The sequence below is a fragment of the Erinaceus europaeus genome, chromosome 14 (assembly GCF_950295315.1).
Source record: "Erinaceus europaeus chromosome 14, mEriEur2.1, whole genome shotgun sequence".
Classification (NCBI taxonomy): Eukaryota; Metazoa; Chordata; class Mammalia; order Eulipotyphla; family Erinaceidae; genus Erinaceus; species Erinaceus europaeus.
The window spans coordinates 87186716-87212368 of record NC_080175.1 but is presented as its reverse complement, the minus strand read 5'-3'; the positions used below and the strand labels follow the sequence as shown (position 1 = coordinate 87212368).

Here is a 25653-nt window from a genome sequence, read left to right as displayed (position 1 = left end):
AGATATAAAGCAGAACAGATTGTTTAGTAATCAGGAACCTAAAGGTAAGAATATAGATGGTGAGATTTGGGGTTTCTGTTTTGGAAAAAGCTGATAGGTCTATTTTAGGTATATTCCAAGGGGCCCGTGACCTCTCCTCATTTTTGCCTGAGCTTGGCAGCTAACATGCAGATGGTCTAAAGGTATTATCTGAGGAGATGGTATCAGATTTGGAAATAGGAATAGAAAGCTGGATCAGGTAAGAGAGTAATTTCCAAATATGGGAAACATATATAAATATTGTTAACTGTAAACCTTGATGATTTGATCTGGGGGCCATATTTAGCACAGGAGCCTGTATAACCTCTGCATCATATATACATATATATATATATATATATATATAGAGAGAGAGAGAGAGAGAGAGACAGAGACAGAGACAGAGAGACAGGGAGAGGGAGGCAATAAAACTGAAGTTTCGTTTAATATTGTGAAGGCAAGGTCCTAACATAGGTTATACATATGGAAAAGAAAACGGCATAATATCCAAGTGAGCTATTTCACTATCCATAGGGTTATTAAAAATTATTTACTTTATTTAAAAAGAGATTCAAGGGGAAAGAGAGAGAGAGAGAGAGAAGAGAAGAGAAGAGAAGAGAAGAGAAGAGAAGAGAAGAGAAGAGAAGAGAAGAACACCCTGTGATTCCTGTCTTGAGGATATATCCCAAGGAACCAAACACACACATCCAAAAAGATCTATGTACACCTATGTTCATAGCAGCACAATTTGCAATCACTAAAAGCGGGAAGCAACTGAGGTGTCAAACAACAGATGAGAGGCTGATTAAGTAGTGGTTTATAGTAGTGGTTTATACAATAGAATACTGCTCATCTGTTAAAAATGATGAATTCACCTTCTTCACCTCGTCTTGGGTGGAGCTTGAAAGAATCCTGTTAAGTGAGATAAGCCAGAAAGAGAAGGATGAATATGGAATGATCCCTTCTCATAGATAGAAGTTGAGAAATAAGAACAGACGGGAAAACACAAGGCAGAACGTGGACTGGATTTGGTGTACTGCATCAAAGTAAAGGACTCTGGTGCAGGGGAGTGTTCAGGTCTTGGAACCTGCTGGTGGAGGTGGGCCTAAAGGGAGGGTTAGAGTGTTATGTGGAAAACAGAAATTTTCAGTCTGAAACTCCACCATAAGCTGGTGTTGGACAATGAACAGTGCTCTGGTTTTTCTCTGTGTATTTATGTGATTCATTCTGTCTGTCTCTCTCTCTGTCTCACTCCCTCCCTCCCTCATTGAATAAAATTTAAAAAATTAATTAATTACATACTATAAAAAATAACTCTGCATCCATGTTTTTAAGTTTAACATTCTTTACCTTCTTAAGGCTTGTTTTATTTTCCCATTCTTGTTACCATTTGGATGAATAATACAATGAATTCATTTTTTTTCTTTCCATTCCTTAATTCCAGAGAAGTACATCCCAGAAGGCAATCCTTCATCCTCCTCTCTGAAACAGAATTACGTGTGCCTAGAGAATCTCAACTATACACCTTTACAGTTTACTTGTAAACCCACTTTACACATTTCCAAATGTCCCCTCCCTTAAGAGAGGACACTGGCTTCCTCTCCCCTTGGACAACATCTTTCCCGCTTCCCATTTTGAAACCTCAGAGTTTTAGACAGAAAGCAAGATTTTATCTCTTTTCTATCTTATCTGTTCCTTATCACTTTCACATTATCTGTCCCACTTGTGAGTGGAATCATCTGGTATTTGTCCTTCTACTGATTTATTTCTTTGAGCATGAGGTATCCTATATCTTCCTTGTTGTAGAAAAACTCAGGGTCTCCTCTTTACTTAAGCTGTGTAGTATTCCACAGTGTGTGTATATATATATATCATGACTTCCTTTATCCACTTGTTTATCATTGGACAGATGGTTGTCCGTAAATCTTTTTTTTTTAATTGCTATATAATTTTATTGAAGAAAATAAAAATTAACAAGATAGTTCTACTTCTATAGCAGTCACAGATTTCAATGTATATATTTTTCATGGCCATTTATGCAACCCTTGAATATGTAAATTGTGTTGCAAAGTAATTATGTATTCTTATACCTTTATAAAATTATTCTTTTTAAATTGAATTTATTTTATGCATCTTTATTTTTAGGTAGAGATAGAGAAAGAGAGAGCAAAACACTGAAGCTTCCTTCAAATCAGTGGGGGTTGGATTCAAACCTGAGGCACACATAGAGCTAAGCCATCACACTATCACGTGTGTGTGTGTGTGTGTGTGTGTGTGTGTGTGTGTGTGTGTGTTTGAGCCAATTGTTTTTATTTACTTATTATTTTTAGTTGTCAGGTTTTCAAACCACTTAGGACCAACTATGCCAGAGTAGAACAGTATTCTGCTCTTTTTGACTCTTTCTCTCTTCTATAAAGTTGAATAAATAAATAAATAAAGCAACTATAATATATTTTAAAATTGGCTAAAATAAGTTCTCCTCTACTCAGTTCACGCCACACAAACTTGTACATGTTTCTGGCCCAGTTACATTTCTTTTAAATTTCTCTATATTTATTTTATAAATTATATTTCTGGTATCTTTCTAGTTATTATAGGAAACACTTGATTAGGCATTTCAAGCTATATAAGGTTATTAAGACAGAAAGGTGAATGTCACAGATAGCATTTTAACATAACCTATTTTAGTCAGCTGACAACTCGTTTGTGAAATGCTGATTATCTAATTATCTTGTCTACCTCAAATTATCTTCAGACCAGAACCACAGGATATAAAAGGAATCAGAAAAAGTTAAATTTTCAGAAATCAATGTAAACTATTATTTTTTTTTACTAACAAAAGACCATGTTCAGTACTTATTATGTTTTAGATGGAATTTTTATAGAACCCCCAATACTTCATAAGAATATGAAATATGCATATAGGCTAAAATAACAAAGTGATTCATGTCAGATTGTAAGTGGTACATTTAAATTAATACATCAAGAAAGGTGCTCTAATGCTCTATTTGAGATCACCATATATTTTCAGGAAAGATACATCCATTCATTACGTCACTCATAATAACATACAACTGATACTTGTTGGTCATGAGCTCTTTTTTCTTTTATACTTAATAGGGACATTTTACCAAATTACTAAAAATCAGTTTTTATCAAATCGTTAAATTACTTTTAATTAACATAAGAGCATAAATTCTGGAAGGAGTTGGGCTACTGCATATTATAAGCAATAAAAATGCAGATATTAAAATAATACTGTAAACTTTGTTATTGATAAAAATAACTATTTTATAGTATTTAAGTTATACAAATCATAATATTATTTACAATTAAAATTCTAAATTTAGAAGTGGTAAATTCAAATATTAAGATAATGGTGAGCTAATTTCTTAAGTTTGCTATAAGCACTACTGTGTACACACTTACTAAATCTTACAAAGTTTCAAAATTATTTTAAGCATAAATTCAACTATAATCTCATCAAAGGTTTTCCCCCAATGATGGAATATATATATATATATTATATAATATGGACTAAATATTACATTATATGGAATATATATATAATATCTATACATGTCTTTAAAGTAATTTTAGGCCAAATTAGCAGAAAATAAAATGAGAGAGGGCGAGATAGAAAGGGAGTTCATTGTGCAGGGTAGGTGGCCTGTGCATGTCCCAAGTTCAAATCTTTGAACTAAATAGATGATGTTATAGTGATTTTTGCTATGGTGACTTTCTTTCTTTCCTTCCTTCTTTCTTTCTTTTTTTCTTTCTTTCATCCTTTCTTTTTTTAAATGTTTTAATATCTATTTATTTATTTTTGTTGCCCTTGTTGTTTTATTGTTGTTGTTGGACAGGACAGAAATGGAGAGAGGGAGGGGAAGACAGAGAGAGAGGGGGAGAGAAAGACAGACACCTGCAGACCTGCTTCACCGCCTGTGAATCGACTCCTCTGCAGGTGGGGAGCTGGGGTTCGAACCAGGATCCTTCTGCCGGTCCTTGTGCTTTGCGCCATGTGCTGAGCTACTGCTTGACTCCCTCTTTTTCTCTCTTTCTTTCTTCCTTCCTTTCTTCCTTTCTTCCTATTTTCCTTCCTTCCTCCCTCCCTCCTTTCTTTCTTTCTTTCTTTCTTTCTTTCTCCCTATCTACCTATCATCTGTCTTTTTATCAGAATTATAACTGGCCTGGAGCAGTGAAAATGAATGTGCCTGAGTCTGCAGCTCTGCCAAAAAAGCAGTAAGTAAATCAAAATACCAAGAGAAAGAAATGATGTTCAAAAGTAACCTAATATTTAGATAATAAACCCACGGGTAGCATCTAGTATTTAGACATTCAGTTTAATTATAATTATTTTAAAAGATAAAATTTCTTTAAGTTTTTGTACAAAATGGCATCCTATTTAATGACCCAATAACTTTGAGTTGTTCTAGTTCTGTTGTTTGAATAAAACATAATATCACAGATCTTTAAAATAGTATTAAAAACATAACCAGATACACAAATAATTCTAACTTTTATCAGCTCCTATTTTTTTAAATGAACTTTCAGAATTGTCGAAATGTCCTACTATTGATGAATTTGACAGGTGAACATCCTGAGGCCTTTTCTAAATAATCTATCTTTACTTATGAAGTCATAGACTCATTAAATTTGCTTATAGTGACTAGCAGGGACCTAATAGCAAACAATCAAATTATACAAATGATACAAATTATATCATCAGATCAGACTGCTAAAATAGAAGATTCATCTGATAAGTCAAATTTTATTATGATAATTAGTAAAAATCCCTGTTGGGTAGTATGCCAGCTCCCCCTGGCTTCTGCTTAACCAAGCACCGGTATGCCTCTATAGGGATTGGGTTTGATCCCATTCAAAGCGGTCTATTTACATAAATCACTTTTACATTTACATAAAGCACCACACTCCCTCCAGGGCATTAGTGGTTTAGTGGTAGAATTCTTGCCTGCTCCGCCCCCTCTCCTTGTCACACCCTGATCCTCTCCTTGTCATACCCTGATTTTCACCAGTCACTTTTCTCTCTACCCTCTCTATGTCACATCTTGTTTCCACCCTACTTGGCAAGTATATATAAAGACAGCATTGTGAGTTTTAGGGTACTTGAGTTTATCTTAGCTCGGCTTAGATTGTGCTGTGTCCTGCATGAATAAAGAGATACTGCCTACAGCTCAACCATGAGTCCCTGGTTGTCTGTTACCCGCCCTTGAAGCCAGCCCGGCGAAAACAACAAATCCCTAAATATGATATTTCCCTTTCATATTCATTGTGTAATAATTGGGATAAAATGTTGGATAAGCTAGTTTTATTGTTGCCATTGTTGTTGGATAGGACAGAAAGAAATTGAGAAAGGAGGGAAAGACAGAGAGGGCGAGAGTAAGATAGACACCTGCAGATCAGCTTCACTGCTTGTGAAGTGCCTGCCCCCCCCAGATGGGAAGCCAGGGGTTCGAACCAGGATTCTTCGTGCCATGTGCCCTTAACCCGCTGTGCTACTGCCCAATCCCTGAGAAATTCGTTTTAAACTGAAATGTTAGAAATGTTAGTAAATACAATAGATGAGATACTAAAATATATATATACATATATATATATATATATATATGTTTAAAGCAATAGATAATAGATTTAACAGTCGTAGAAATCTATGAATAAAAATATAAAGATTTCAGGAATAGTGCACCGAGATACAGCATCAAACTTTTATGTCTGAGGCCCCTAAGGCCACAAATTCAATCCCTGGCCCCACTATATAGCACAGCTGAGTAGTGTTCTCATCTCTGCCTTGCCTGCAAAGCAGGTTAAATATTGAAAAATTAAATTGTTTATTCCCAATGTTCATACATTTATTTAACGTATTATTATACACATTTTTACTATCATTCTTTTATTTTCCCTACAATCTTCCTGTGAGTCAACATTGCATCCTACATTTATGTCTAATCTCTATCTGACCCATTCAATTTTAAGACTTCCAAATATTTTGCCAACACTTTCTTGTGAGTCTGATACTCACTTGCTCATAAACTTAAGGTGATTTCTTACTCCCTCTAATATAATGCATGACCTGTTCAGTTTGATGTTCACTTTTAAATATAGCCTCTTCTTACGGGACTCTTGCTACTTGTCTCCTAGATCTGTTCTACACCTAACAGTGTTGACTGTCTACAATTAGCCTGTATTCAGTTCTACATCAACTCTTTTTTCATCTCTTTGCTTTGAATTCCTTTTCCTTCTTTCCCTCAAGAAATCCTGCCTGTTCAAATATATGTAATCATTGAGTTGTTTTTAAGTGTCAGTTTTGAGTGTACTTGTTTGTGACAAATGCGCATGATTTCTCCATGGTTCCCATAATACATCATCACAGTGCAATGCTGCTGTCAATTTTTCATTTTGTTTGTTGTATATCTGTTCCATCTATCTGTACTATCACCATCTGGGGGACTTCATGGTACTTAGCTGTAGGAATTTATCTTGTACATACATAATCTATACGTATTTGTCAAACCAATAATTGCCTCAAAAGTAAGGTTTTCCACTGGGATTAAATAAATTTAAAGATTATGATAGGGAAATATCTTATAGTTTTCAATATTATGAAAAATGTTGTGAATTAAATGAAAAGTGAGAATTTTTTTTTTTTTTACTTCAAAATGAGAAATAGTCAAAGATGGAGTAAACAGCTCAGAAAACGTCTATGTTACAGAGAGGAAATGATCAGTAGGGAGTGCTGCAGTTGAAATGCCTCTGGTTAAATCTTGAAGATCAATTCACTGGCGTCTAATAAAAAGTAGTAGACTTTGAGGTGTGGGCTGCATTTGAATTACATCTTTTTGCATCAAAAATGTATTTTAGTGCCCCTTCTTACTCAGATTATTAAATATCTAAACATTCCCTTCATTTCAGATGCAAGCATGTGTGTGTGTGTGTGTGTGTGTGTGTGTGTGTGTTATATATAATTAAAGTTCTTAAAGGACACACTAGCTTTCACATGGGTCTCACGGTTCTTCGTGTATATCATTTAGAAAATATTTTATCTATTTATTTTTAATAAGAGAGATAAAAAGAAAAAAGATAGGCACAGAGAGATAGAAAGACCAGAGCACTGCTCATTTGGGACTGGGGATTGAGCCTAGGACCTTTGAAACTCAGGCATGAAAGCCTTTTGCATAGCTATTATGCTATATCCCAGCCGTGGTGTGTTTTAATAAGGAAGAAACATGGAGGAAACAAATAGAGCTAATGTAACTAACTTAGAAGAGAAACAGTTGGTATGTAGGGCTAGGGACTCTTTAGGACTTCTTCCTTCTAGTTGTTTGATGCTAATCATGTCTCCTGTAGGTCTTCCTTTCTCTGTAGTAACTAAAAATTTCTCTAGAAATTGATAAATATCCTGGGCAGAAGAGCAAGATTTCCCGATTAAAAATTATTCATATTTCTTTTTTTAAACTTCATTTATTTATTTTCCCTTTTGGTGCCCTTGTTGTTTTTTATTGTTGTAGCTATTATTGTTGTTGTAGTGATATCATCATTGTTGGATAGGACAGAGAAAAATCAAGAGAGGAGGGGAAGACAGAGGGGGGAGAGAAAGATAGACACCTGTAGACCTGCTTCACCACCTGCAAAGCAGGGGAGCTGGGGCCTCGAACTCGGATCCTTAAGACGGTCCTTATGCTTCACGCCATGTTTGCTCAATCCACTGCACTACCACCCGACTTCCCATCTTTATTTCTTAAATGCCACCTACACATGAGATCATTTGGCTTATCACACTTAGCACGATACCTTCAATTTCCACTCAAGATGAGGCAAAGAAGATTATTTCATCATTTTTAACAAATGAGTAGTGTTCCATAGCATATATATATATATATATGTTACTTTTTTAGTCACTTATATGTCATTGGACATCTACATTGCTTCCAAGTTTTGGCTATTTCTGGGTCATAGAGTAGGTCCATTTCTAGTGTTCTGAGATACCTTCAGAATGTTTTCCACAAGGGGTGAACAAAAATTCAAAATGGTTCCACAAAGGTGAGTTAATGAACAACTCATTGTTACTGTAAGTACCTAGAGATCTTTACAAGGGTGTTGAACACATTCTTTTGTTTGAAAAACCCTCTGTTTTAAGACTGTTATAAGTAGAGGCCAGGTGGTGTTGCACTGGGTTGAGCTCAAATATTACAGTGTACAAGGACCTGGGTTCAAGCCCCAGGGGGCATCTTCATGAGCTATTAAACAGCATTATTGGAATGTTTCTCCCCCTTTCTTATCAATTTCTTCTCTGTATTGATCCAAACTAAATAATAAAAAATAAAAATAAATTTAAAAGATTGCTATAATACAAAGAATGAGAATTCTCTCTTCAGTAACCTGTGTGCAAATTTCCTGTATATCTCTTGATACATTTTTTTGTGGAAATATTTTAATGTTCTTCATGGATGAGTGGGTTTTGTAAATGAGAAGGATGTCTTATAAGACACAGGAATATAAATAATATTGTGTTTTTTTTTCAAGTGGAAAAGCATATGAGATGAAGATTTGAAAGAGGAAAAAAAAATTAGCTACAGACAGATTGGCCTAAATACAAAGTGTAAAATCAGTAATAGGTTTTCTGATTTGCAGATTGGTCAGCACCAAACCAAGTCTTAGGAAAGCTGCCAATTCAGCCAGATGGAAGTTACTTTCAGAGAACATTAGAAGACTCAGGACTTGTCACAGGGCTGAGAAGATAGCATAATTGTTATATGCCCAAGGACTTATGTGCCTGAGGTACCAAAAAACCCAGGCTCAAAATCCAGCATCACCATAAATCATAGCTGAGCAGTGCTCAGGCTAACAAAAACATAAATAAAATGTGTTTGTATGCATGTGTGTGTGTGTATTAAGAAAATAAAGAAGCACCAATTCCTAATGTAATCTGTTGCTAACAGATTCAGAAATGTACACTTGTGTCAGTGTGTTAAAGCTTAGGGCAGAGGACTTCCAGGGAGTGTTGGTGGCAATGGAGTGATAGTGAACAAACAATCATGTCCAGGGTAAAACCAGATAAAGCAGTAAAAACAAAAACAAATAATAATAATAATAATAATAATAATAATAATAATAATAATAAACACCTGGAACCTCATAGTACAACCTATGGTATTTGAAGAAACTTGCTTAGGGGTAAACGGGTGCAAGCAGCCCTGTGGAAAGGGTTGGGGGGAATGATAGTGAGACAAAGGCAGCCTGTAGAAAGCAGAAGGAACTATATTGGAAAGCAGGCTCAGCCCAGAAAAGTGATGTATCTTTTTTTAAAAAATATATTTTTATTTATTTAAAAAAGAGACATTAACAAAACCATAGAATAAGAGGGGTGCAACTCCACATAATTCCCACCACCAGTCCTCCTTATCTCATCCTGTCCCCTGATAGCTTTCCTATTCTTTAAGCCTCTGGGAGCATGGACTCAGGGTCATTGTGGGATGCAGAAGGTGGAAGGTCTGGCTTCTGTAATTGCTTCCCCGCTGAACATGGGTGTTGACTAGTAAGGTGGGACTCTGGGGAAGCGGAGCTTCAGGACACATTGGTGGGGTCATCTGTCCAGAAAAGTCTAGTCAGCCTCCTGCTAGTTATATATCTTATTATCATTTGCATCAAGAATCAGGAAATATGATAATGTTTTATTATTGACTTGTTTGAGCACATCTGAAAACAGAGATGAATGCTGTTCATTTATCAAAAAAAAAAGTCTGCATTTAACTAACATATAAGAAAAAGCATATATACATTTTTTTTAGCCTTCAGTATCATTTTACAGAGGGGATGTGGATTGTTGTTGTCACAAGGTGACTTGTTCTCATTTCTCCAAGATGGTGCAAATACATTTCACCCTTGCAGATGAAAATTAATAGCAATAATAATAAAGGTTTTGCCAACATCATCTCCTTTACTACCATGAACTATTTGCAATGATACAAATATTAGTATTTATTTATTTTTTTACTATCTTGATTTTATTTACTGGATAGAGACAGCCAGAAATCAAAAGGGAAGGAGTTGATAGAGAAGGAAAGACAGAGAGACCCCTGCAATACTGCTTCACCACTTGCAAAGCTTTCCTCCTGCAGGTGGGGACTGGGGGCTCAAACCTGGGTCCTTGTGCAATGTAACATGTGCACTCATCCAGGTGTGCCTCTACCCCGGCTGCCAAATATTAGTATTTTTAAAAGAACATTATATACATAAATAAAGATCACATGAAAATATGTTACCAAAGCAAAGAATTCTGGGGAAGGAGGAGGGAAGAGGTGGAGGGAAACTTTGGAACATGTAGCACGATGGTGTAAAAGGACCTAAAGTGAGGGAGAGAATGTTCCACAAGGGACTCTCACTGAGAAACTGTACCTGTGTGTCAGCAAGTGCACTGTCCAAAAAAATAAAGAAAAGAAAAATATTTGGGCAAAAATACAAAACTAATAGAGAAAGATGAAATATTGTATAACTTACACTGTTGTATATTTATGACATGAAAAGAGATGAATTATTTCCAAAACTTTCATGTAATTATTCTTTATGTAAGCGTCAGTTAAAAAATGACTTGAGTCTTAGAAATTAAATATATTAGATGTTAAAAACAGCAACTAAGAAAAAAGTCCATAATTTGCTTAAGAAATCTAGCCTTGTGGGAAGGAGGGGCGTTATTTTTTAAGTTGATTACAATTTGAAATTTTAAATTGATTACAAAGTATATAATTTGACAAAGGTACTCATACTCAGTGAAAATATGGATTATGTATTACTCTATTTTTCATTCCTAGTTAGATTTCTAGGTAAAAAGGGGGGGGAAAGGCCTTGTTAAAAAGATAACTGGGGGCAGCTGGGTGGTGCCACACCTGGCTGAAGGGTACACACGATACAGCGCACAAGGACCCAAGTACAGTCCCCTGGTCCCCACCTGCAGGGGGAAAACTTCACAAGTGTGAAGCAATGCCGCAGGTGTTTCTCTTTTTTCTTTTTTTTTAACAATTATTATTTTTTATTTTTTAATAATTATTTATTTATTCCTTTTTGTTGCCCTTGTTGTTTTATTGTTGTAGTTATTATTGTTGTTGTCCTTGTTGGATAGGACAGAGAGAAATCAAGAGAGGAGGGGAAGACAGAGAGGGGGAGAGAAAGAGAGACACCTGCAGACCTGCTTCACCATCTGTGAAGCGACTCCCCTGCAGGTGGGGAGCCAGGAGCTCGAACCTGGATCCTTACGTTGGTGCGTCACTTGTGCTTAACCCCTAGCGCTACTGCGCGACTCCCCTCTTTTTTCTTCTCTATCTCTCCCTCTGTCTTGGTTTTTCTCTTTCTCTATCAAACCAACAAACAATACAAAAATTAAAAACAAAGATAAATGATGTTATTTAGGCAATAAGCTAAGATTTTTAAAAATAAATTCATTATCCTATTGCTTGTTATGCTTACTGTTAGACCTAAATAATTCCTTCATATATTTTGTTATATTAAATAAGTGATGCATAAAAACATTTGTATCAGGGGTTTCAATTATCATAATAAATACGTAAAAGAACTACAGAAAATTGAAATCTTGAAATTAACAGCTTTTGAGATCATTACAACTTTTATTTTGCCCCTATTCAATGGAGATAGCTTAATAAATATCAGAGTTTGACTGACAAGTCAGCTGGAGCACTCACTACTAGGATAAGTGCTCTTGCACTTGGCCTAAATTCAAGTCTAATTGCCATCCCAGTGTAGGAGGCTTTGGTCCTGTGGTGTATTTCTTTCTCACTCCATCTGAGAAAGCCTACATAGAATGGTACAACATCAATGATGGAAAAAAATCAGAGGTAGGTAAGAATTCAAAGATATTCTTTCTAGAATTATACAACTACTTCACATAAACAAAGTTACCCTCATCATACTTGATCAGCTTTTTAATGGGTATAATAATATGGCTGATGAAAATAAGTAAAACCTGCATAAAAAAGGTAGGGATTTTTATCATTGAGAAATCTGCTAATGACCATCTTATTTTCTGCCATAAAAACTGCTGAGTAGAATCAAGTTTGTGAGAGAAGTCACTTTATCATAGTATTTGTTGTGCCAAAAATAAATTTTGTGTATGTTAATAACATGACATGCTTAAAGAAGACTGCCGATTGGAAGTCGGGCGGTAGTAGCACAGTGGGTTAAGCTCATGTGGCGCAAAGCGCAAGGACTGGCATAAGGATCCTGGTTTGAGCCTCCGGCTGCCCACCTGAGGGGAATCACTTCACAGGCGGTGAAGCAGGTCTACAGGTGTCTATCTTTCTCTCTCCCTGTCTTCCCCTCCTCTCTCCATTTCTCTCTGTCCTATCCAACAACAATGACAACTATAACTACAATTTAAAAAAGGGAATAAATAAATAAATAGGAAGACTGCTGACACTTCATGGAATTGTAAGCTGAAATTTTGGCTGAATAGTTAAATAAATCTCTTCAAAACTGAGTGTCTCTTCTGCCAAAAGGAGATGAGAAAAGTAGCTATTTATGTGGTGTTTTCCATTGAAAAAATTGCCAGGGTGGTATAGTTGAACTTCAGGGTAAAGCTTACCAGGTTTCAACTTCTAAGCAGAGCCTAATTAGCATTTGAGGAACTGTGACGTGAATTCAGTGTGTTTGATATTCCTTGATTTTGCTAATTTAGAGATGATTTGGTGGTCTTCCTGAAAGTCTTCTAGCAATTTATTAAGTTTTTTATCATCTCCCTTTAAATTTGATTGTAATTGAAATTTCCCATTCTGACTCTCCAGGAAATGCAGACCCATGGTAGAACTATTGCACAAATTCTTACTTCTACTAAACAGGCATAATGAAAATAAATGAGATTGAATTCTGTTCTTTCTTGCTTCTCTGACTTAGTGAAAATACTGTTGGTGACTTGTCCTTATTCCTGTGGCTAACTGCATTCCTATGCAAATGAGTAAACAGGAGCATCAGGGAAATTGCATCCTTGCCTCCTCCAGAATAAACCTTTCTTTTTTTCTGTTAATGAAGTGAAAATCATTTATGACTTGCACATGACTTATTTGTAGATTAGACTTAAATGGCATGGCCTATATCATTCAGTAATGTTTCACTTTTGGTTAAATGCAGTAAGATGAGTATGCTATAACTCATAATAATGTAGATTACATAGAACAGTCATAATGTCGGGAGTCGGGCAGTAGTGCAGTGGCTTAAGCTCACATGGCGCGAGGCACAAGGACCAGCGTAAGGATCCAGTTCGAGGCCCCAGCTCTCCACCTGCAAGGGTGTCGCTTCACAGGTGGTGAAGCAGATCTGCAGGTATCTGCCTTTCTTTCCCCCGTCTTCCCCTCCTCTCTCCATTTCTCTCTGTCCTATCCAACAACAACGATAACAATAATAACTACACCAATAAAACAAGGGCAACAAAAGGGAATAAATAAAATAAATATTAAAAAAAAGTCATAATGTGTTTACAAACCAATATTAACATATGAATAGACAGAAGATCTTATGAAGTGTATCTCAGTAAAAATTTTCAAAATATATTAGGCTTTATAGCAAGAGTAATCCTTACCCAAACACTAATGAGAATTGGTAGTATCCCCTAATAGTCATGCCCATTATCCATCAAGTGAAATAAATCTGAGCCACATCCTAGCTTCTCTTCTGAAAATTCTACAGCAGCAAAAAGGCAGTTTCTCTTGGTTAAATCTGCTCAATAAGTGCTTTTTCCTGTCTTTCCTTCCCATCTCACTTTGTAATGCTCCCTAAGATCATTCCCCTGAAGGACATGGATGTTTACACAATCAATAGATTTAAATGTCAATCTCTTCCAAAAGCACTCTCATGGAAGCACTCAGAAAAGTGGCCAAATCTCTTGACATCCTGTTGTGCATCTAAGTGGATGTACAAAATTTGCCATCATAGCAGCTTGAGGGTGGTGGTGCAGTGGACAAGGCATAGGACTCTCAAACATGAGGTCTCTAGTTTGATTCCTGGCATTGCGTGGGCAAAAAAAAGTGATTCTTTGGTATTCTCTCTCCTCTCTTTTTCATTAATAAGTAAATTTTCATGACTGTCACAGTACCCAGATTAACATATTATTTCCCCCAGAATCACACATCTCTAGTCTTTCTTCTCCCGCACTTTTCTCAGGAATTGATGTTTATTTTTATATGTCAGGATAAAATTAAACCTGAATATTGTCAAAATTTAAAAGACTAGGGGTAGAGTGGTAATTCACAAGGTAAGGTACATTCCTTGCCATGCATATGACTCAGGTTCCAGTGGTGAAACTGTAGGTGAATACCATGATATGGTGGGAAGGTCGATGTGCTGTCTCTCCCTCTCTCTGTCACTCTCCATGACTTAATAAAACAAAAAGTAAACTCTATATATCTATATATCCAGTGTACTTCTGGTTACAGTTGTTGCCATGCATTATTATTGACATTGCTCTTTCACCTTTAAAAATATTTTTCTGGGAGTCTGGCGGCAGCGCAGCGGGTTAAGCGCACTTAGCGCAAAGTGCAAGGACCAGTGTAAGGATCCCAGTTCGAGCCCCTGGCTCCCCATCTGCAGGGGGGGGGGGGTCACTTCACAAGTGGTGAAGCAGGTCTGCAGGTATCTGCCTTTCTTTTTTTTTTTTAATATTTATTTTATTTATTTATTCCCTTTTGTTGGCCTTGTTTTATTGTTGTAGTTATTGTTGTTGTTGTTGTTGTTGGATAGGACAGAGAGAAATGGAGAGAGGAGGGGAAGACAGAGAGGAGGAGAGAAAGATAGACACCTGCAGACCTGCTTCACCGCCTGTGAAGCAACTCCCCTGCAGGTGGGGAGCCGGGGTTCGAACCGGGATCCTTATGCCCATCCTTGTGCTTTGCGCCATCTGAGCTTAACCCACTGCGCTACAGCCCGACTCCCAGGTATCTGCCTTTCTTTCCCTCTCTCCGTCTTCCCCTCCTCTCTCCATTTCTCTCTATCCTATCCAACAATGACAACATTAATAACAGTAATAACTACAACAATAAAACAACAAGGGCAACAAAAAGGAATAAATAAATAAATATTTTAAAATGTTTTGCTTTGAAAACAAAATATATGATTATTCTAGTCAATATCTGAATCCTCAAACATAATAGAAAAATTGTGACATATGTTTTGATTCCTTACTGTACTACTATTTTGCTAGTAGCTAAAATTCTAATTATGTGCTATCCTTGTTCAAGTTATTTTGTTTCTTCTGGGTTATGTCATGCTGCAGTTATTTAGCATAGATGTATATATACAGTATGTATCTGAATATTACTGTTTATTTTGTAATGTACTTTCTTATATACAGTTTGAGAAAATGCATTTTAAAACTATTTATACGGCTCTCCACCTGCAGGGGAGTCGCTTCACAGGCGGTGAAGCAGGTCTGCAGGTGTCTATCTTTCTCGCCTCCTCTCTGTCTTCCCCTCCTCTCTCCATTTCTCTCTGTCCTATCCAACAACGACAACAACAATAATAACTACAACAATAAAACAACAAGGGCAACAAAAGGGAATAAATAAATAAAATAAATATTTAAAAAAAAAACTATTTATAGCTGTGCTATAAGGCCTTCCTGGGAACTATAGCTTATTGTTCTGTACATAGTACATTTTAATATTTTCCTGATACAACTAACCTAAAAACTGAACAACTAACATTATTAACTGATGTCTAGTCAGAGAGTAAATATATCCCCAGGGTTGTTCATCTTCTTTCACAACTAAAAGAAGAGTGAAAATAAGTGTGATTATCTGTAGATTTCAGAATGCATTATTTGTAGTTATTCTTTTTTTGTGGGTGATGTACAGTAATGAAAGGAACACAATGCCACGTTGAGATAGGCCACACAATGCAGGACTAGCGGTCTTATAAAGCACTGAGTGTATTTAACTTATTTCATTAGGGACACTCGATTGCTTCTATGAAATGTGTATTTTCATGTTGATTTAAGAATATTACTCAGCCCAGTATTATAAATGCAAATGTCTGCAAAGCACTATTTCACGAGGAATGATTTTGTTATTAGATAGAATAAAGCAGTTATGCAACAATTATGTTCTAACACCTATAACTTTTTTATTAATAATTAGTAGTTACGTTCTATAGGTGATTTCTAACTCTGAAGCAAGTAGCCTGCTCTGTGTGCTGCACTACTGTACTGTCAAAGAGATTCTGCATCATGTTTGTGAGACAGTTGATCTTGAGTTTTTTGTGGTTTCCTTATTTTGAGTCACTGGTATTCCTACAACAATAAGAGGGTTGTTATTCAAATGCATATAAATGCATTCAGCCTATAATAATAGCATTCATAGGCATCTATAAATAGTTGAAGAAACAATTGTATGAAATACTTGATATTCATCTGAACCACTTTTTGCAATTTCACTTTTAAATTCAAATTTCAGAAATAATACAACAATAGCACTCATAGGAGATTCAGATATTTTTCTTAGCTTTTCATGGGCAGGATGGTATTTTTTTTTTTTAAAGTTACAAACCGTGTTTCACCAAGTCAAATAGTCTTTCATAAATCGGCACACTTTTAAGAAATACTCTGGTCACGCAGTATGAAATACAATTATTAAATATGTAGTTTTAAATGAGTTTAATGGTCTTTCTTAATAATCTTTTTTCAATTATTTTTCTAGATACACCATCAGTTAAGATTATACCATCCACTCCTTTTCCACAAGAAGGACAGCCCTTAATTTTGACTTGTGAATCCAAAGGAAAGCCACTGTAAGTGACTTCATGAACAATAACGTTTTTCACGTTTTCTTCTATGTCGCTTTGGTAGTGAACATTAACTGCAGAAATCCACTGTTTATGTCTTTTCTCGGTCGGCAGAATGATCTTTATAAGAGCAAAGCCCCTCAGCCATGTCTTCATTAAGTGTCTATAGAAGGTTGGTCTTTTAACATTGTCAACCAGTAGAGTTTCTCAGGTTTCCAACTGTGACTAACCTCCCTCCCCTTTTTTATTCTAGTAACATGTTTCAACCAGAAAAGAGTGCAAGCTTACTCAGTCACTATTCACAACATCAGACTGATAGAAGTTACACATTGCTGAACTGATTTCTCTCATGATCTTTGCAAATATCTAAGCATTCTCAAAACATGTCTAAGTGCCTATTTTTGCACTTCTTCTTCTAGCATTTGCCCTTCTTCCGTAGCCAGTCAACAGCGTCAGGTTGAGCCTGATGTAAAGTTTCGAGACCTCCTTTGAATCTGGAGAGGTGGCAGTCGTTGACTATGTGGGTCATAGTCTGTCTGGAGCCGCAGGGGCAGTTCGGGTAGTCTCTGGCTCCCCAGCGATGGAACATAGCGGCGCACCGGCCATGGCCTGTTCGATAGCGATTGAGGAGGGCCCGATCATAACGTGCTAGGTCAAAGCCGGGTTGACGCTTGCAGGGGTCTGTGATGAGGTGTTTGTTCTTGACCTCAGCTGACTGCCAGCTCTGTTTCCAAGAGACTGGAACAGAGAAGTTCAGTGTAGGCGTAGGGGACCAGATTGGGTGACGAGACATCAAGCGTTGAACAGGGTGGGCGAAGATATCCGCGTATATTTTTGCAGTTCTCTGCTGCAGTGGTGAGTGACAGGCTGACTTGTAAGAGTGACTGGTTGTTTCAGTGGGCAGACTGGTCAGCATGCCAGCTTGCTGAGGGCTATCTACAGTTCAGTTTCAGTCAAACAAGGTCACAGACACACACCCCTGTGTTCTGACAGAAGATGCATGCTCAAAGAAGTTCAATTTTGGAATCTGCCCCATTGAATTGCTCTCCACAGGAAGTCTGTCTCACTGCTTCTGGTTCCCAAAATAAGCTGCTTCTGTGCTGGGGGATGGAGGGGATGCAGTTGGAAGACTCAATACTCTGGCTCTCCTTTTTCCTTTCCAGTACTCTGTTGCCAATTCATAAATGGGTTATAATTTTGTTCTGTGGGTTTGTTTCTTTTTGCCTTTTTTTTTTTTTCCGTAGTTTCTCTCCTACAGGGGGCCTGGAAGGCCTGCTTCCATTCAGAAATGCTAGGATCTGATGAGATTTCTTGAGAATTAGCCTAGATGTTGTTTTCATGTAGTCATCTTGACTCCCTTCTTTTAAATTTTTAATGAGAGGAACTGAATTGTTCCCAGTATATAACTTTAGGTGACAGCTTTGTGCAAAACACATTAAAGTTTTTCAGATTTGCATCTAATTTTTCTTATTTAAGCATAGATTGAATAATATCTCATGAATTATTTTTTCTAAAATCATTTTAGAACAGAAGTCTGAATTTCAGCTTCCTCAATTGTGTGGAATTTTTGACACATTTTGTGAATTCACACTTTATTTATCATACTTTTGACATTTTAAAACTGTATCTCTTCCAGTAATTATTTTCCAGAGAGACAAATATAGTTATTTGTGAAACATTTGAAACAGTCCATTTTTCTTCTTTTAAGAAATAGCTAATACATTTTAAACTTAAACGTACTCAATTTTTTTTTCCACAGTAACTTTACTGCATATATGTTGTCTTGTATACTTTGGTAGTTCTTGTAATAAAATTAAATTGCTTATAGAAAACTTATTTCAACTTTACTATGAGAACTAATATTTCAGTTCAGTCTGTTCTTTCTCCTCCTCTGCCTCCTCTCTTTCTCTTGGCTTCTATACTATTTATTGTCACTAATTTGTTAAGTCTTAGAGGTCATCATAGGGATATATGAAAGAGAATAATCCATATCAAGGCAAAGATTTTACTTTTTTTACCCATATACACAGTCCAATAAAGATGAAAATTGTGCAAATATTAGAAATAAACAATTTCCCACTCAATGAGATTTAATTATTTATCTGAAATGTGATCTTTGACCCCACATCAATTCCCAAAAGTAGAAATTGCCTTTTGTTCGTATGAATAGTTGGATATAAGGTCTATCTAATTAGATATCCAAGTATTTATTAATACTCTGACATGGTTAAATATGTGTCATAGTAATTCTCTGTATCAGTTTCCTGGACATAAGCTTGATTGTATAATCTTCTGCACTAAAGACATATGAAAAATATAATCAACTGTCATTTATTTATTTATTTATTTATTTAAGAATACAGCAATTGGGTCAGAGACAGTAGCATACATGTCTGAGACCCCAAAGGCCATGTATTCAACACCAGTATTATGACAGAGTTGATCAATGCTGTGATCTTCTCACCTTCTCTTTCCTCAGACTTCCTCTTTCATAATAAATAAATAAATATGCATTTTTAAGAGAATAAAGGTATTTCAGAAGTTTTGGAAATAGATAATGTCACCTTTAAAAACTATTAAGGTCACACAATAAATAGGTAAAGGAACTAAGGACATTTCTTTTTAGGCAGAGAAAATTTAGGCTCCTTCCTGTCAACAAATATTCCTTAGTCATCTAGATTTTAAATAGAGAAGTTATTTAAACTCAGTTCATTGTCCAGACCTTCTATCATCAACTATTGTCTGCTATTTCACTTGCTGAATCTGAAGTGTCACTTAGATATTAGCCAGAATGACTTGAAAATCTAGCGTTGATCCTACGATAATATCTGCTGCTGAAGCTGATTCCCCGAGATGCTTTAGATGAAAAACAGGCTGGTCTCAAAACATGATGTCTCTGTTATGTCCTCTTTTTCATAGATACCCTTCTATTTATCTTCCTTTCTGGAAGATTGTTATATTCCACTCATTTGTTTCATGAGTTTATAGGCACATACAGTTTTCCAAGTGGTATAATTTCTTCTACAAATTAGTTCACAAGTTCCATAAGGATATCTGTATAACTTTATTAAGTCCAAATTTTATATTCTGTATATTAGTACACAATTAAATGTATACTAACATAAAAGCTTATATTGTGTCATTATTCCTGACTTTTTTTTTTTTAATTTTGCTATTTTCTTTGCTCATAGTTTGTCAGGTCACTGAATTGAAAGGTATAGCCAACTTTGATGACTTCCTTCCCTTAGGCAACTGGCTCTCATGTCCTTCTAATCATCTTAATATTCTTCTGTATTTCTGAAGTAACTATAATTTTCAATAAATGAAGACATTAACCTCTTTAAAGACAATCTAATTTCTAGCTTCTCTTTAGTTTATATTATGTCTCCAACAGTGCCAGATGAGGCAGATAGAACAGAAAACAAGAGAAAACGGAAAAGAAATCATTGAATTCCCCCAGAAAGAAATGTTACTGATAATAAAGAAAATAGTCTCACTAGAGCAAAGAGAACAGAAGGCACATTGAAATGGATTAATCAGGACGTTAGTAGGTGGTGGGGAAGTAAAGATAATGGAAAGACCACCTATTTCGGAAAACAAATTGTGCAGTTTATGGATGACTAATACATTTGCATGAGATGGCCATTTTAAAGTAAAAACAATAAATTGTCTGTATCCAGAAGAATCTTTGAAAGTGTAGGCATGAAAATCAAGTATGTGAAATCTCATACCCACAATCTGTAGGTTCAGTGTTTATCCCTTAATCTGATAATCACCATAAATGCTTTACCCCATCAGGTAGCAGCTATTGCATCTGGTTTCATTTTGGAACCTCTGAGAAACAACACTGTCACTTAACTTCTGATTGACTCCATTTAATTTCTACTATCCTCACCATTTACTTGATCTACCTCTACCAAACAAATCCAAGTCAAAAGTTAGCGATGTATATATGCTTTCTTTACATTGCATACTTCATTTAAGCATGATAATTAGCCTGCGGTCAAGTCTTCATTGTTCCTTGAAGTATGTTAACTAGAGAGTAATTGCCTGAGGGATGAGTTAGCCATGGTTATTACACAAGCTAATAATAGACAAGTTTTCCCCACAATCTTTTATAGAAATCACAAAATGATGACATGGCTCAACATGTCCTGCAACTCATGTTCCTACCCTGCCCTCATGGATGCTAATGCTGTTTTCTTTGTTCTAAATGTGAGAGCCCCAGTGACTGTTTATGTACAAGCATGCCTTATTGGCCTGCTTGGAACCAGAGCCTTTTGATATTGTCCTGTGGAACAGCTGTATAACTTGGGCCAGGACCAAACTGTTCCACTTGACATTACCGTAGAGGCATTTTATTCTTTCTTTAAAAGAGAGATTACCGTACATGTCTGTCTGTTGTTTTAATTTTGGTTTAAAGTAAGGACTGAGTTAATGCCAACCACTTTTCTTTCAAGTCTCCAGGGTTTTTTTTTTCAACCATCTTCTTTCTTTGGCTGAATTCCCAGACAGCTTTCAGGCAGCAGCTTTCTCCATTCAGAAAAGTAGAGGGCAGAAAATAAAACTGTTCTGTTACATTAGAGCTATGACCTCAAAAGGTGTGAGGTTGACCCATAAATCCTATAACTAAAGAACCATCATTTATTTTAATTAAATGCTTCACATTTTATAATATTACTTCAACAAAGCAAAGGAGCTCTTTTAATCATGTATATATAAGTATCAAATATATATATATATATACATATTCGATATTTATTCTACTGAGGAAAACAATTATAGATATGATATATTATTATCCTATTATTAGCCAGCATTATTTTATATTATATTTACTGTTTTATGTTCTGTTAGCATAATTTTTCTTATGGTCTTAGCATGAGAAGGGGGTTGGGTGGTAGCGCACTGGGTTAAGCACACATAGAATGAAGTGCAAGGATCCTGGTGGAAGCCCCTGGCTCCCCATGTGCAGGGGGGGTTGCTTCACAAGCAGTGAAGCGGGTCTGCAGGTGTCTCTCTCTCCCCCTTTCTATCTTTCCCTCTTCTCTTATTTTTTCTCTCTCTCCTATCCAACAGAAGAAAAAAAAAGTCCTCTGGAGCAGGGTATTCATAGTGCAGGCACCGAGCCCCAGCAATAACCCTGGAGACATAAAATAAAATAAAATAAAATAAAATAAAATAAAATAAAATTGCATGATCCAAAGCATACCTATTCTGTATAAGAAGAAATAATTTCATCTTTAGGGAGATAGCCCATATAACATGTAATAGCTAGTGAGGTGCTCAGGAGAACAATTACATATCCATTTTCAAAATGATCAAGAGTTTAAGGAAAAACTGAATAACACACCAATGCATCTTCCTATTTACACAATAAGAGATTTTTGAAATGAGATGCAAAATAAGGCAAAACAGCTTTATAACAAGTGAGTTTGTTTAAGTCTAATTTCTGCCTTTTTACAAAATATATGTTATTTGCTAATGACCACATAGGCAGAAGAAATGACAACAAAAAATTTCATTAGAAAAGGGCAAGTGACCATCCAGAGTGAGATGTTTTAGACCTAACTAGAGCAGATCAGAATATGGGTGTTCAGAGCATATTTATTTACAGCAATAGTACATTCATATCAATCAACCTAGTGCATGACAGATCTTAATTGCAGGATATTTATCATTCTTGTTATCTATGTTATAGAAAGTCACCACCCATATCTTGGTTCTGATATAATGCCTAAGCTTTCATAGTCTGGGGCATGATAAAGCATGCCCTGCAGTAGAAAGAGAAGCACAGACCGTGGCTTGGATTGTACATCTGCAAATATCTGTAGCCCGAGTAGTTGCAAATCTCTTAACTATACCAGATATTTAAAAGCGTAATGAACTGTACTTTAATACAGATATAGTTCAAATAATACGTAGTGAAAGATACACAGAATTCTCTTGTATTTCCTATCTGAAAATAAGCATAAACTACCCTCTATTAGTATTCTATAGCACAACAGTGTATGTATTCTAAAAATTCTCTGACTTGAATCCATTATTATCAATTCAAAACCCATAGCTTGAATTAGGATTAATTTATTTACAATGTGTATCTAAAAATATTTATTTATTTATCTTTAAAATAAAAAGAGGGGGGTGGGAGTCAGCGGTAGCGCAGCTGGTTAAGTGCACGTGGCGCAAAATGCAAGGACCAGCCTAAGGATCCAGGTTCGAGCCCCCGGCTTCCCACCTGCAGGGGAGTCGCTTCACAGATGGTGAAGCAGGTCTGCAGGTATCTATCTCTCTCCCCTCTCTGTCTTCCCCATCCTCTCTCCATCTTTCTCTGTCATATCTAACAATGATGACCTCAATAACAACAATAACAATAACTACAACAATAAAACAGCAAGGAACACAAAAGGGAAAAATAAATATTAAAAAAACATTCTTAAAAATAAAAATAGAGGGAAAACTGAGAGAATGGAGCTGAGCTGAGCTGAGGACATGTGAAGGATGGACCAGCCAGAGAAAAACAGTAACTACAGGTGGAAGATAGCAGTCCTTATGGGCATTTCTTTTCTGAGTGTTTTCACTATCTCTAATTTAAGTCAATAGAAACCCATTTTCATTTTAAAAATAAAATAAAGCAGATTGAGAAAATGACCAACACACTGTTCCTGTTGGGTTCTGCCCTATGCTATGCTGGCATGCAAAGGACTGAGCCTCATGCATGTTCAGTGCTCTAATGCACAGAGATATCTACTGGGCTCCATTTTGTTTTTCAGTGCCTGTATCCATTTAGTGAAGGAATGGTGTTTAAAAGCCTGATGTTGTCACAACAGGGCATTTCCACCTTCCTTAATATATGTATCACAGAACATCTCTCACAGCATCATACTGATCTGCCACAGGGACTCAGTGTTCCCTTAGGGTCCCTTCTTTCTATCTCAGAGTCACCGTATCTTCTGCAATGGATGACAGACTCTGTCTATTTTTCTGTATTTGTTTTTATGAGAGCTAAAGTGACCAGAACACTGCTCAGCTCTGGAATAGGAGAGTATTAGAAATTAACCTGAGATCTTTGGGAACTTAGATATTCAAGTCCTGGGTTTTAACACACTGAACAGTTTTCCAAACCTTCAAATATTAATTAATCCTCTAAAGTTAAGAAAATGAAATCGAGTCAATAAATTATTCTAGGGTGTGTGTGGCAGTGGCACACCTGGTTGAGCACACATGTTACAATAGCCTTCTTTCTGCCTGTTTCTCTCCTCTCTCTGAAAAGTTCAGCTAGAGTAGTGAACCGCTAGTGGAAACAAGTAAATACAATTTCAGATCTCATTAAGGTGTTTCCAAACACTATCCCCTTTAAATGAGCACCATAATCTTGTGCCAGCACCTTCTCCCTATTCCTTCTTGTTCTCCATTCCCAGAGTTCTTTACATTGGTGCAAAATAGTCCAAGTCTTACTTTGTATTTTCCCATTCTGTTCTTGTTTCTTGAGGTCTGTCCATAAGTGAGATCACCCCATATGCATCCTTCTCTTTCTGGCTTATCCTGCTTAACAATATTCTTTCAAACTCCATCCAAGATGATATGAATAAGGTGATTTCTAGTAAAATATTAAATGTAAATGTTGAATGAAAATGGTCAAAGGTGGGTGCTGAATGAAGGAATAAAATGATAGCTGTTAAAAGTTACAAATGGGTGGGGGAGGGGGTTCCCGGAAAATGGCGGACTGAGAAGCTGCTAGTGGCTTGAGCTCTGATCACATCTTCAGGAAACGGTAGGATTTTCTGCCTTTAGTAGGCCAGTCAATAAGGGGTCCTAGCGGTGACACCAAGGAGGTGATTATAACTTAATTTGGGTTAAGAATTAGAGTAGAAAAAAAGGGAACAAAAAAATTTTTTTCCTCTTAATTATTAAGCACACCGCCTCCCCCCCCAACCCCCCCACCCCTAACCAGTCCCTGGGGAACAGCTCCTAGCAGAATCCCCTGCTGAGCTTCTGTCTTTACCAAATTCCTATCCCATCAGGGAGTATCATTCATTCTAAGTATATACCCTTCTGAAACCTCTGGCCTTTTTTCTTTCTAAGTAGCCAACCCCCACCACCTCACCCTGCATAGCTAATTAAATAATTAAAAATAAATAAATTAATTAAAAAAACTCCTTTCACCACTCTTTTATGACTGTTCTTTTTCTTGTCTTTTTCTTTTTTCTCTCTCTTTTTTTATTCTTTTTCTCATTCTTGTCATCCTTTCTTCCTTAATCCTACAGCTCCCAAAGCCACAGGCCCCAGCCCCCACACCACCAAACAGTGTGCTTTTTTGAATTCACTGATACACATTTGGGAATTATTTTGGGGAAGAATTCTGACTCAGAGTGGACTCTCTATGTGTGTATCTCTGCTCTAGTTCCCTTTCCCCTCTTGCTACCCCTAGAATATACAGTGGATAATAGACTTGCATAACTGTCTATTCCTGCTATTCCTTCTTTTTTTTTCTCTCTCTCTTTCTTCTTCACTGGGATTTGGTTACTATTCTTTCAAGGACTGGAGAAATTGTTTGGCTAACTGGTAGTGATTAAACTGTTCAATACTTGCTTCAGTTGCTACTGTAATTCCTGAGGTTGGTGAGTGTAATTGTCATAAAGGTATTTAGTACAGTGTTGCTTGTACTCAAGACACAACAAGTGAGGAACAACAGAGCATAAAAAAAAGTTACAAATGGGAGCCTGGCGGTAGCGTAGTGGGTTAAATGCAGGTGGCACCAAGAGTAAGGACCCTAAGGACCCCAGTTCGAGTCCCCCACTCCCCACCTGCAGGGCAGTCGCTTCACAGGAGGTGAAGCAG

At 36.4% G+C, this 25653-nt stretch overlaps 1 protein-coding gene across 4 annotated transcripts in view; it reads left to right on the top strand.

Moving 5' to 3' along the window:
- Nucleotides 1-25653, top strand: part of CADM2 (cell adhesion molecule 2) — a 1068981-nt gene that overhangs the window by 963938 nt on the left and 79390 nt on the right. For all 4 annotated transcript variants that reach the window (XM_007531179.3, XM_060172115.1, XM_060172116.1 and 1 more), the window contains one exon: nucleotides 16728-16818. In XM_007531179.3, coding sequence (XP_007531241.1) covers nucleotides 16728-16818 — 91 coding nt within the window. The remainder of the gene's footprint in view (nucleotides 1-16727; nucleotides 16819-25653) is intronic.